This window comes from Empidonax traillii, unplaced genomic scaffold (genome assembly GCF_003031625.1).
Source record: "Empidonax traillii isolate 1590-97213 ecotype Southwest subspecies unplaced genomic scaffold, ASM303162v1 scaffold632:size372483, whole genome shotgun sequence".
Lineage (NCBI taxonomy): Eukaryota > Metazoa > Chordata > Aves > Passeriformes > Tyrannidae > Empidonax > Empidonax traillii.
Genome location: NW_020955825.1, coordinates 276,202 through 288,398, shown reverse-complemented (window position 1 = coordinate 288,398; position 12,197 = coordinate 276,202). Strand labels below are relative to the sequence as shown.

The window sequence follows — 12,197 nt, the reverse complement described above, 5'->3', positions numbered from 1 at the left end:
TCAGCTGCATCCTGGGCTGCATCACCAGCAGCTCAGGGAGCAGAGTGAGGGAGGTGATTCTGCCCCTCTGCTGTGGTGAGTTCTCACCTGGAGTACTGTGGGGAGTCCAGCACGAGACCCATCGGAATGAGCCCAGAGGAGGGCCACGAAGTTGATCTGAGAGATGAAACACCTCTCCTATGAGGACAGGCTGAGAGAGCTAGGGCTTTTCAGCTTGGAAAAGAGAAGGCTCAGGGGACATCTTAGAGTACTTCCAATACCTAAAGGGGATCCAAAAGAGCTGGAGAGGGACTTTCCACAAAGGCATGGAGTGACAGGGCAAGAGAGAATGGCTTTAAACTGAAGGAGGACAGAGGTATTAGGTAGAAATTTAGGTATTAGGAAGAAATTCTCTACTGTGAGGGTGGTGAGGCACTGGAACAGGCTGCCTGGAGAGGTTATGGACGTCCCACCTCTGGAGATGTTCAAGGCCAGGCTGGATGAGGCTTTGAGCAACCTGGTCTAATAGAAAGTGTCCCTTCCCCCGGAAAGTGCCTGGAACTACGCGGTCCTTAGGGTCCCTTCCCACCCAAACCACTCCACGGTTCTGTGATTTCCCCGGCGGGTTTTGCTCTCCGTGCCCACTCGGGCAGGACACCCCGCGGTGCCGCCGCCGCCCGCTGCCCTCAGCACCCACCGCCCCTCAGGGCGGGCCGGCCCCGCCCCTCATCCCGTCACCACGGCAACGCCGCCCCGCCCTCCACGCGTCACATCGCCCGGCGGGCCCAGGCCCCGCCTCCGCCGCGCTCCGATTGGCCGGCGGCCATAGCGCCATGTCGGCATAGCGCCGCTGATTGGCCAGCGCGGGGCGGCCCGGGCGCGCGGTGCCCGCGGGGCGGTGGCGGCCGTTGCTCATTAGCATGGCCGGGGGGCCGCCCCTGCCGCGAGCTGATCGCGCCGCTCGCCCCCGGTCAGCACAGCCCCACCGGTCCTCCCGATCTTCCCCGGTCCTGGCGTGGGCGCCGCGGGAACTGGGCCGGGCAGCGCCGCATCTCCCCCACCGGCAGGCGGCTGCGGGGCGCCCTGACGTGGGCAGGTAGAGCGAGCATCAGCCGCGCCCCGCCGGGCGTGCCCCGCGCTTCCCCGCCCCGCCCCGCCCCATCTCCGGGCGTGAGGGCCCCTGCACTGAGCGGAGCCGGGCGCAGTGGGGCGGCGACCTGGGGGCGGCGGGACGAGTTCCAGCTCCTCTGGCATCGCATGTCTCCATGAGGGGCCGCGTGGAGCTCGGGGGTTCTTAAGAAGACGTTTATTTTATTCTTTTTTTTTTTTTTTTCCCTGGGGTTTTGGAGCCTCTGTTCGGGTTCCTGTGGCTTGTCCCTCTTGAGGGGCTCCTGGTTTTCCCATTGAGGTCTCCCTTCCATTGCAAAGGAAGTCATCTCGTTTCTGTAAATAGGTTTTTTCATCCCTTGCACGAAGCCCCGGTTTGGGCAGCATCTGTCGGCGGCGAAGCTTTGGAGGAACAGCCGGGAGCAGTGACCCTCACCATGTGGACCTTCCTGGGCATCGCCTCCTTCATTTACGTGTATAAAAAGTGTGGAGACCTCATGAGTTACGCTAACAAGGAGGTGCTGCTCTCCGTGTTGGTGTTTTTCTCCCTCGGCTTGCTGCTGTCCTACAGGTACCACTTCAGGGGGCCGCGGCAGCGGCAGCAGCAGCAGAAGTCACACCTGGGGATGCTCTCTGATGTGCTCTCAGCTTTGCCTCTTGTTGGATTTTTCTGGGCCAAACCCACCCCGGGGTCTCAACAAGTCGAACAACCCAAATCCGGAAAGGTGAGTTTGATTCTGACGAGGCACGTGGGGTCCAAGGTCCCTCTGCTCATCCCTCTGGCGACTGACCCCCTCTGCCCTGGTGAGGGAAAAGAGCTAAGACAGGGGTGGAGGGGGTTTGTCTTTAGATGCTGCATGTCTGATTTGTCATATTTTGTGTTAGTTTTGGATGGCAAAATAAACAGTGAAACTTAAGTGATACACCAGGGGTTTTGTGGAGTCAAATCAAATGTGTTTGAGGAAAGATTTGTTACTAAAGGATTATTATACTCGTAGAAGAATATCTTCAGTTGCCAGTCTGTTGTAAAGATGAAGGACTGAAGAATCTCTCCTATGAGGAAAGGCCTGGAGAAGAGAAGGCTGGGGGAGGTTTCGTCAGTGTGTATATCAATGTTTATAAATACCTGAAGGGAGAGTGCAAAGAGCCAAGAGTTTTTTCATGGATTCCCAGTGACAGGACGAGAGGACATGGGCACAGATGTTTGCTCTGAACATTCGGAAGCACTCATTACAGTGACTGAGCACTTCAACACGTTACCCGGAGAGGTGGCTGTCTCCAACCTTGGAGGTATCCAAAACATTGCCTAGGCCAGTCTGCTCTGACTCTTCTTGAACAGGGGCTTTGGACCAGACAACTTCCAAAGACCCTTTTCAACCTCAGCCATTCTGTGCCTTTGTGATCACCTTCCTGATATGGATAATTTATGGATAAACCACATTTGTTCAGATAACTGCAGATAGATTTACATGGAAATTATTGCTGAACTATTGCTTGTACAGTAGATGCAGGACCTAAGCTCAGACAGTCTGTTCTCTTGAGCCCAGCATGGGCCTTGCTATGGGATGGTGGAGAGCTCTAGTTGGTGCCCGGGGCTTAGCTGGAGTCCTGCCATCCAAGACTACGGACAGGACATGTATATCCAGTACATCTGTGGCTGGCACTGTTTGGCTACTTTCCTGTGTACTTCTGGGTGTTTTCACGTGAACACTGACCCCTTGTACAAAAGAACATGAAACTGGTTTTGGCTGCAAGTCAAAGGTTCTGGATTTTTATTTTGTTTTTGTGGTAAAACCTGCCTTTACCTCAGTTTCTTGTATTACCTGAATTCAGATAGTTAGTTTTGCATTCCTTCGCTGCATTGTAGACATAAACATTACACTATGCCACTAGAAATTCTGGTGTCAGTGTTGTTCTGGGCATTTGTTTCACTGATGCAATCGTATTTTTACCACTGTCAGCACAGCAGTACCAAGGCATTTGTGAAAGAGTGAATTGAGCTCTCTTCTACCAGCTGGAGAAATGACTTGCAGCTTTGCACTGGAGTTGCCCTTACAATTTTTTTTCACTTTGAAATGTATGTGATTAGGTGCTGTTGGGAAGGTTCCACAGCATAGCTGGTCATCATTTTCAGGTACCAGTTTATATATTAATTGATGTCCAATCCAAATGATGTCAATTCTTAACAGTTTGAAATGTAGGTGAAGGATGTTTTTCCTTATACTTTTAACTGTCAGATGACTTTTCATTTCAGGACCACTTCTTAATAACGTTTCCCAGGTAGCTGCTTCTGCTGACCCTTTTCCTTGCTGGGTACTTCAGTAGGTTCAGTTACAAGTAAAATTAAAGAGAAATATGTTTTCCAGAGAAATACATTTTCCAGTAAATCTGATACCTTTTTCTTTGCAAAGTGCTGAGGCCTCCATGTGGGAGCGGTTCCCTGGCATGAAGGCATCCGTGTCTTACTGTATAGAACAAGGCTATGGGTCAGCCTTGTCTTACTGTCTTTTATAGCTACTTTCAGTCTCTCTGACACTTATGTTAGTGGTTTCTTTTTGATCAGCAGGGTAGTTTTAAGCAAGGGTCTTGATTTTGTTTGCAGGGGTGTTGGTTTTTCTTTTCTCTTCTTGTACTTCTGTTGCATTGTGGAGTATGATGGATTTAATTTCAGACAAAACTAAGCTGGAAGATGCTCTCCACCTACTGACATTCAGTCCCTGGGTCAGAGTAGAACTAGTTCCAAGTCAGCCCTCTGACAAGGTTATGGTACAGATACATCAGCACATATAACTTTGTTGGCTTTGTTTTCTAAAGGGTAAAAAAGAAGTGAACTTCTCAGATGTGTATCTGACAGAGACCACTCCAAATACAACATCGTCGCCTCAATACGATCCAGAAATTATCATTGTGGGATCAGGTGTCCTTGGTTCTTCCTTGGCCACGGTGCTCTCAAGGGATGGAAGAAAGGTGACAGTGATAGAGAGGGATCTGAAAGAACCTGACAGGATAGTTGGAGAATTGTTGCAGCCTGGAGGATTTAATGCTCTTCGAGACTTGGGTCTTGAAGGTAAGTGCATTTCAAAATGTAAATACATCTGTTACAGTTACCACACCCAACAATGTTTCTGGTAAAAGCACACCTACACGAAAAATTAGGAAATACATTATCTGTGCTTTATAGTTCAGTTAAAATTGCTTGTGTATTTCCAGTTTGCCATTTTGAAAACACTTGTCTTTCAATATGTTTTAAAAAAATTGGACTCTGTCTAAAGAAATACTTTTAATACATAATTAAGCTTTCTTAAAGACTTTTTTTAACTCATCTGTTGGCTTATGTTTTGCAGATACAGTAGAAGGTATTGATTCCCAAATGGTAAATGGTTACATAATTCATGACCTAGAGAGCAAGTCAGAGGTTGAAATTCCTTATCCAACATCTGAAGACGGACGTGTGGCCAGTGGAAGATCTTTTCATCATGGCCAGTTCATCATGGGCCTCCGAAGGGCAGCTATGGCAGAGCCCAAGTGAGTCACATTGTGAACAGCACAGTTGGGATCTAGGGATTCAAAAGCCCTGGTCCCAGCATCCATGAGATTCCTTAACCATTTTCCTCTGTTCCAACATGGAGGACTGCAAAGAACAAGAGAGAAAGTAGCAGCTATAGTTACTCATTCTTTCTGTAGACAAGTTCACAAGTTCCATGTACATCACATATATCATATATACACCACCCTTTGGGACAAGCTGAACTTTGAACCAAGGGAATATAGGCTTTAAATTTTAGTCAGGGTACTGACGCATCTGTGTGGGAGGACAGCTCATGGGTGAAGAGCTGATTCCCTTCTGCTGATTCCTGGGTTTGGCATTTTCTTAGAAGCAGTGACCTCTTCTTGGTGAGCAAGGCTCAGAACTTCTTTGGCTAAGACGTGAGTGGGAAATCTGGCATAATTTCTTGGACTGTGGTTTGTGTTTGAAGGGATCTTTACAGGTCATGTAGTCCAACCCTCCTGCAATGGGCAGGACCATGTATGTCTTCCACTGATGTTATCAGTGATGCCAGAAATCAAGTTTTTAAATGCATTTTGCGTGTTTGTTTGCTTTTTTTTTTAACAAGAAGTGGGGCAAAATAACTAAAAAGGAGCACTATATGGAAGGAGCTCTTCCCAGTTACTAACTTTTACTTTTCAGAATCTGGAAGACACTTTCTTTTCATAATGAAAAGAAAAATTAGTGTTTGGTATTTCCTCTTAAGTGTTTTCTTTTTTTTATACAAGAGGTAAGAAGGAAACTTTTATTAAAACAATTTTCCATGTGGTATTGTTTTCATGTTGTCTTTTTTCCCACCTAAATAATTTTTCCTTCCAAAAATATGTTAAATGCCTTATGTCCCCTCACAAGGGAAACATGGCATTATCATATTTTTACCCAACATGTCTTTATTCTGAGCTAAAAAATTGCTCTCTCCTATTTTATCTGTTATATGAATTACTAAAAACAGCATTAAAAGTTAACAGCTTTGTAGTACAGTTAAAATTAATAGCAATCATGTTCACTAGCTCTGAAGGCTAAAGCCTTCTCGTTGAAGCTACAAGTTCAATAAAATTTGGTTACCTGTTTGTTCAACTTGGGGAAAACTCCAGTAGCTGTACAGACTCTTGAAAGCAAAAACTTTAAAAAAACTAATGTTTGTGACTTGAATTAAATTCTTTCCCCTTTTTCCACACACTCATAAATGTCTGTCTTGTTTATGCTTGTTTGCCATTTGAATTGTAGCATAGAAAACTGTGTGTTTAGATGTAGCAAAGATGAAGAACTCTTAATAGTGCCTTGAGGTTTTGTTTTTCATCTCTAAGCTTGTGAAAATACAGAGGATTATTACTGATTAATATATCCTCTTTATAAGTACTAGGCAATACGAATTCATTTCAGATGAGTAAAATTAATTTTTCAGGGTAAGAGGTAGAGATCATTAGTTTGTAATAGTAAACTAATTCTGTATAATTATAAACTGATTTATATTGGGTGTGAACCAGAAAAAGAAGTGAGCACTTACACAGGTAACTGAAATGACAGCTATTAAAGAAATTTAGAACTGATAGGATCTGCAGAGCTCTGTTTCACTGTCATGCTGCTGCACTCCCTTCCTGTTGAAGTTTCTGTCAGTGTGCTCACACTCAGCCATTCATGTTTTATTACAGCCCAGCAGATCAAACCAGTCATGATCTGCTCTGAAATTTCCGTGCTGGATGGCATGTAGGAAAGACATAAATCGAACTGTTTCTGAGAGTCTAAAATAGCAAGCTGTTGTGTCGTCATGTGGACCTTTAGCTCAGTTCTCCAAGTCATGGAATTTCACCTGGATATGAAGTATTTGTGAGGGAGAGACAGTGTCCCATTTCGAGCTGCTAAGTCTGAGCTGCTGTGATCAAGTCTAACAGCTCAAACCCAACAAGGGATGTAAATTTATAGGGATTTAATTTCTGAACCCGAAAGAGCTCTGATTGGGAGGTAGAAGAAAGGGAAGCTTTGTTCGAAGAGCTAAGTGCCAGCAGAACTTTAAAAGCATAAATTAGCAAAAAACCCCCAAACCCATACCAAATGTATCCTGAATTCCTGAGTTATCAACCTAGACATCTGTGTCCTAAACAGGTTAGATTAGTTTGGACTGTTCTGAGAACTAGATGCCTCACTTTTATCTAGTGAATGTGTTAAGTATTTAGGTGCTGCTGATTTTGCTCTTTAATTCTCCTCAGACTTAGGTCTCACCTGCACTGTCCACAATTCCCACCCCTTCGCTGGGATGACTCGATCAGCTGCCAGATTTCTTACTATTGTTAGACGTGAAACTCCTCTCAGCATCTCCCACTTGGCCACAAAGCCCCTGAAGCACAGCAGGGGATTCTGCTCAGTGACAGGGTGTTTAGGATAAGCACACAGTTTTTAGAATATTCAGGTATCAAACCAAAGGTAATGTTGAACTGAAATTAATGGCAAACACATTTTGAAGTTTAATCTGGCTTCAGAAAGTGATCAAGAACACTTCCTTGCAAGTTTTAAACAAATTATGTCAGCAGAGAGAAGATTAATGAAAATTTGGTTTTTCTTCTGTGTCTAGTGCCTTGACATGTTGGCATCATTAATCCTCTTCTGTTTTAACCCCTCCATTTCAGTGCAAAGTTCATTGAGGGGACTGTGTTACAGTTGCTTGAGGAAGATGACTGTGTCGTGGGTGTTCAGTATAAGGACAAAGAAACTGGAGACACTAAGGTAAGACAGTTTTCTGTTATGATCTTTGTTAAACTATTGAAAGAATTGAGGGCTGCTTTATATATATAATTTTTCTTAAAACTTGTATTTCAGAGCACTGGTGCAGAAATAATGCAGTTACCAAGAAAGCAAAAGCTTTAATAAAGAGAGAATGCTTTCTAGTAGATGTAGTCTAGGAATACGGGAATGCTTTTTATAACTTCTTATGCAGCTTCTGTTTTCAGTGTCTCCGAAGAATTCAGTTCATTATTGGTTTCAATATTCATATGTCTGGAGTTTAAAATCTTGTGAGAGTTCCTGGTGAAAAAACCCCAATATATTAGGATTTGTGCTTTGCCTGTGTGTAATGGTCTACATTTCCACATATACATCCACCAGCTAGTGAGGGACTGAAAATAAGATACTTATTCATAGAGAAAGCTCTGTCTAGTCATTTCTTGGATGACAGAAAGAGAGTTCTGGCCTATTCTAATTGTATCACTGATTTGATTAACGTTCTCTGCATCAGCTAATGCTGAACTGCTGACTAAATTCTGTGAAACTGTGTAACCTTACATCCTGAAAGCTTAAGAAGGAAAACTATATTTTAGTGCTTCTGCCAAGCATATGAAATTACTGAAGGCCAAGGACTAATGCTCAGTGTAAATCTATTGTCATTTGAAGTTTAATCACTGAATATATTGACATTGAGAAATCTGCAGGTAGAAGGGAACATCTACTCACATTTGGACTTTATCTATATACACTATTTGTTAAAGCTCCTGAGTATACTGGGAACTGCTCAGAGTTCCTTGCTTGGTCTTTTAAAGAGGATCCTTTATGCTTACTATATATCAATTTGTTACACTTTGGTTTGGTTTTCTTCAGTTGCTTAAGTACGGTTCTTTAATTTCAAATTTCTTATTTCTTCTGGGATTTTTTTTTGTTTGTTTGTTTTTTCCTTCTAAAGAGCATTACAGACTGAAGGGAACAGTTACTCCTCTTTCTTGTCTGTTTTCTTTATCTGAGTTCCTATACTGTTCCCATAACTGTATTATCTTGAATGCATGTCTAAAAAAGCTGGAGTATATCATTAGATGAGCTTTTAGAGGAAATAGATAGATATGAATAAGGGGGAGGGAAAAAAGACTGTATTTCTTAATACATATGTTGTTAATATAGTCTGTGATCCTCTTAGATGTTTATTGTTTTGTACAACATTTAAAGTACAATTGCAAAGGAGAGCTTGGGAGTTGCTTCTCACTGTTCTGAAGCGAAATTGACAGTGTCATATCTTTATTTTTTCTTCATGCTGCAGGAACTTCATGCACCACTTACAGTTGTAGCTGATGGACTTTTTTCCAAGTTTAGGAAAAACTTGGTATCCAGTAAAGTTACTGTTTCATCCCATTTTGTTGGTTGCATTTTGAAGGTAACTTTTATGCATAATACTATTTAAGCCAGTATGCTACTGGTTCTTAATGTGGGTCTGAATTTCACTGAATTTGTTGTTCATTACCTTTTCCAACAGAATCAGTTAGAACTCCGCTTTTAGATATTTATCCATCTGTTCTATCAGTTTCTGTGTTCCTTTGAGGAGTGCTTGGAAATTTTGGTCTTTGTTTTTCTCTATTAAATTGTTGATGCATCCTCCATTCCAGTGCTAGGATAGTTGAACTTACTATATCAGACTTCACATATTTGGTATAGTTACAGATCATGTTTTCAACTCTTAAAACACTTAAGTATCTGTGAAGCAGCTTTGGCTTTGTTTTTTGTGTTTTAAGGTAAATATTGTGGTTTTAAGAATGTAGTATATTGCTAATCTTAAACATATTGTTTAAAAGGGAAGGTTTAAAAAAATGGATATTCAACATAGCTGGTTTAAACTGGGCACTGAACTCACTAGACCAGTTCACAGAAATTTATTTTTAGAAAGAAGCATTTCAGCATCTTATGGAAGGCAGTGCTATGTGCACTGTTAGTGCTGTGTCTTATTTAGCACTAAGCTCTGGATCAGAAGTGGGCACCACTGTAAACCTGGAACCCAGTTTGTAAAATTGATACCCTGGATAGAGGGGGTTTGACAGGTTTGTGAAAGATACTGATACCTAAGATGGTGATACTCCTTTTTTCACAATACTTAACAGTATTTGTTCAGGGAGTGGAAATCATGGTGGCAGCTCTGGGTCAAACTACCTATATTTTATACTCCAGGAGAATATCCAAACTGTGCTCCTGCCTGAACATGCATGGTACCTTGTAACCAGGTACCATTTGCCTTCAGGATTTATAAACTTGAAGAGAGAAGGTGGTTCCTGGTTTTGAACTGGGAATCTGGGTTGGTAGCTGGGTGGTTGGAGAACCCAGGTAGAAATCCTGGCTGGGTCTTAACACTGTGTGGCTGCTGCAAAAAAAGAATTAAGGGAGCAAAAATCATTAAGGGAGAATGAACCACAATTAACAGAATTTTCACTAGACTGGGGATACAGACTTGGAGGAGCTGCAGCATGTTTTGGGTCCCTGACTCAGCACTGCCCAAATTTCTCTACTTTTGGAATCTTGTTTAAGACCTCACTAGGTGGGACCCTGTGGCTCTTCCTCCATTGGTGTCTCCATGTAGTTGTGTTCAGACTAGTGCATTTCTTTCCCTCCCACCACTTTCTTTATGACAAGAAAACAGAATGATCTTACCAAAAACTACTACATTGATTATATTACAGGTTTTCAATGGCATGCATTAAATGTTGATGAGGTATTCAAATGAATGTATAAATTAGTACATATTCCAGTAAATATTAAAATATATTGGCAAAAGAATTGTTGCTACACTGAAGTTTAAAACTTTCTTTTTGAAAACACTTCTCTATTTAAGAGACAAATAACACAAATTTAACATGATATGGGATTTTATTTTAAAGTATTTTAGAAAATTATTTTGTATGTCTGACATATAGTATCCTTTCATTAATCAGTCTGAATCTTTCTCCCTCTTCTTTCCTTTTTAAGGATTCACCACAGTTTAAAGCTAATTATGCTGAGCTTGTTTTAGCTAAGACAAGTCCAGTGCTAATCTATAAGATTTCTTCAACTGAGACTCGGGTCCTTGTTGATATTCGCGGGGAAATGCCCAAAAATTTAAAAGAATACATGATTGAGAACATTCATCCACAACTGCCTGGTAAGTCTTGAAAGACTTCTAGATAACTGTGACATTTAAACATGCCAAAAAAAAAGACACATTTCATTGAATCCATTGAATTGTGTGGGATTTTCCACATGTGTGGTTACTGGTCCAGTAACCATTCACTGTTCCTTGCCCCCACATCACGCAGCTTGTTCAGCTCACGTGGGTGAGGTTGGCAATCCAGAAGGATTAGATCTCTAAGGAGAGGTTGAAATAGGTTATGTACAAGTTATTTTTGACGTAGTCTAAGTACTGTAACTAAAATATTTGGTTATTGCAGATCATTTGAAGGAACCATTCTTAATAGCAGTTCAGAATGACCGTTTGAGGACCATGCCAGCCAGCTTCTTGCCTCCTTCAGCTGTAAACAAGAAAGGTGTGTTCTAGTTTTAACTGGAATGTTTGTATTGACGCCAGACTTTAAATCAATGCCTCTTTTATCTCTAAGTTTAATTTACTCAGTTGCTCAACCTTATACAGAAAACTTATAAGAAGGCTTCATTAAAAAAAAAAAAGGAAATTAACTTAAGCAGGGTGTGTGTTTGTGTTTTTTGGACACATGCCGATGTATACCTGTGGGGACAAAAATAGCTTGTCATTGATCACCCTAAAACACTTTTAAACCTGTTAATTTAAAGACATACTTTTTGGTTTTTTCCTTTTTTTTTTTTTTTTTTTTTTTTTTTTTTTTTTTTTTTTTTTTTTTTTTTTTTTTTTTTTCTTTTTTTTTTAATTTCTAGTTGTTATTCATCTCATTTTCTGGTGGGAATGAATTCTTAGTATGTTTGAATTTTTTTTATAATTTAATTTAATTTTTTTTAATAGAGGGCTTGAATTCTAATGAAATGGCCATGCAGTATCCCATTATTTTTTCTCTTTTACCCAGGTGTTCTTCTTTTAGGAGATGCATATAATATAAGACACCCTCTAACTGGTGGAGGAATGAGTGTTATTTTAAATGATGTTAAAATATGGAGAAGTTTGCTCCAGGATATTCCAGACCTTTATGAAGATTCTGATGTTCTTAAGGTGATTCTTTATTTTGGATTTTAGGCAGCTTTTGCTGCAATTCAGTGACACACTTCTAAGTTTTCTGCAACTCAGGCAAGTAAGTTTTCGAAGCAGTTTTCAAAGGTTTGGATAGAATAATTAGACATCTGGGATTCAGCATGGGAGCTGTGGTTTGTGAGTGCTGTGGCTGTGTGGCAAAAAGCAGTTTCCAACTTGTGCTTATGGACCTGCCATATTTTACTTAAGGAGACTGGTGTGCCGTGTCTAGTCAGAATGCTTTGCTAATGTAGGCTGATATTCCAGTCTTAGTAGTGTATTTGTACCCAGATTGGTCCTAAATGTGGTGGGTTTGGACCATTACACTTGCGTGATTGGAACTTTAGAGAATAATGAGCTTGTGTACCAAGTCTTTCAAGGCACATCTCAGTGCTCCACAAGCCTCCTGCCCACTGAATTAATCTCACAGTAGTAAGTTAAAAGACATCCTTCTTTTCCAGGATCAGCACCATCAGTGTTTTTTTCAGAGAGACTTAGACCCACAATTCCCATGAGTAGATACTAAGAGCTCTTATTTATTTGTTTACTGCTTTTGATCAGGTTAGGCATATTTTCTTGGCTAAATTACAGATAGGATAATTATAGAATACAAACAGGTGATTCAAAAGT

At 41.5% G+C, this 12,197-nt stretch overlaps 1 protein-coding gene across 1 annotated transcript in view; it reads left to right on the top strand.

Moving 5' to 3' along the window:
* The first annotated feature begins 1,141 nt into the window (after window positions 1-1,141).
* Window positions 1,142-12,197, top strand: part of SQLE (squalene epoxidase) — a 16,185-nt gene continuing 5,129 nt past the window's right edge. Inside the window, exons 1-8 of the mRNA XM_027898979.1 lie at window positions 1,142-1,811; window positions 3,901-4,153; window positions 4,431-4,611; window positions 7,258-7,354; window positions 8,652-8,765; window positions 10,343-10,514; window positions 10,801-10,896; window positions 11,407-11,549. Of these exons, the coding sequence (XP_027754780.1) occupies window positions 1,524-1,811; window positions 3,901-4,153; window positions 4,431-4,611; window positions 7,258-7,354; window positions 8,652-8,765; window positions 10,343-10,514; window positions 10,801-10,896; window positions 11,407-11,549 (1,344 nt within the window). The 5' untranslated portion in view covers window positions 1,142-1,523. The remainder of the gene's footprint in view (window positions 1,812-3,900; window positions 4,154-4,430; window positions 4,612-7,257; window positions 7,355-8,651; window positions 8,766-10,342; window positions 10,515-10,800; window positions 10,897-11,406; window positions 11,550-12,197) is intronic.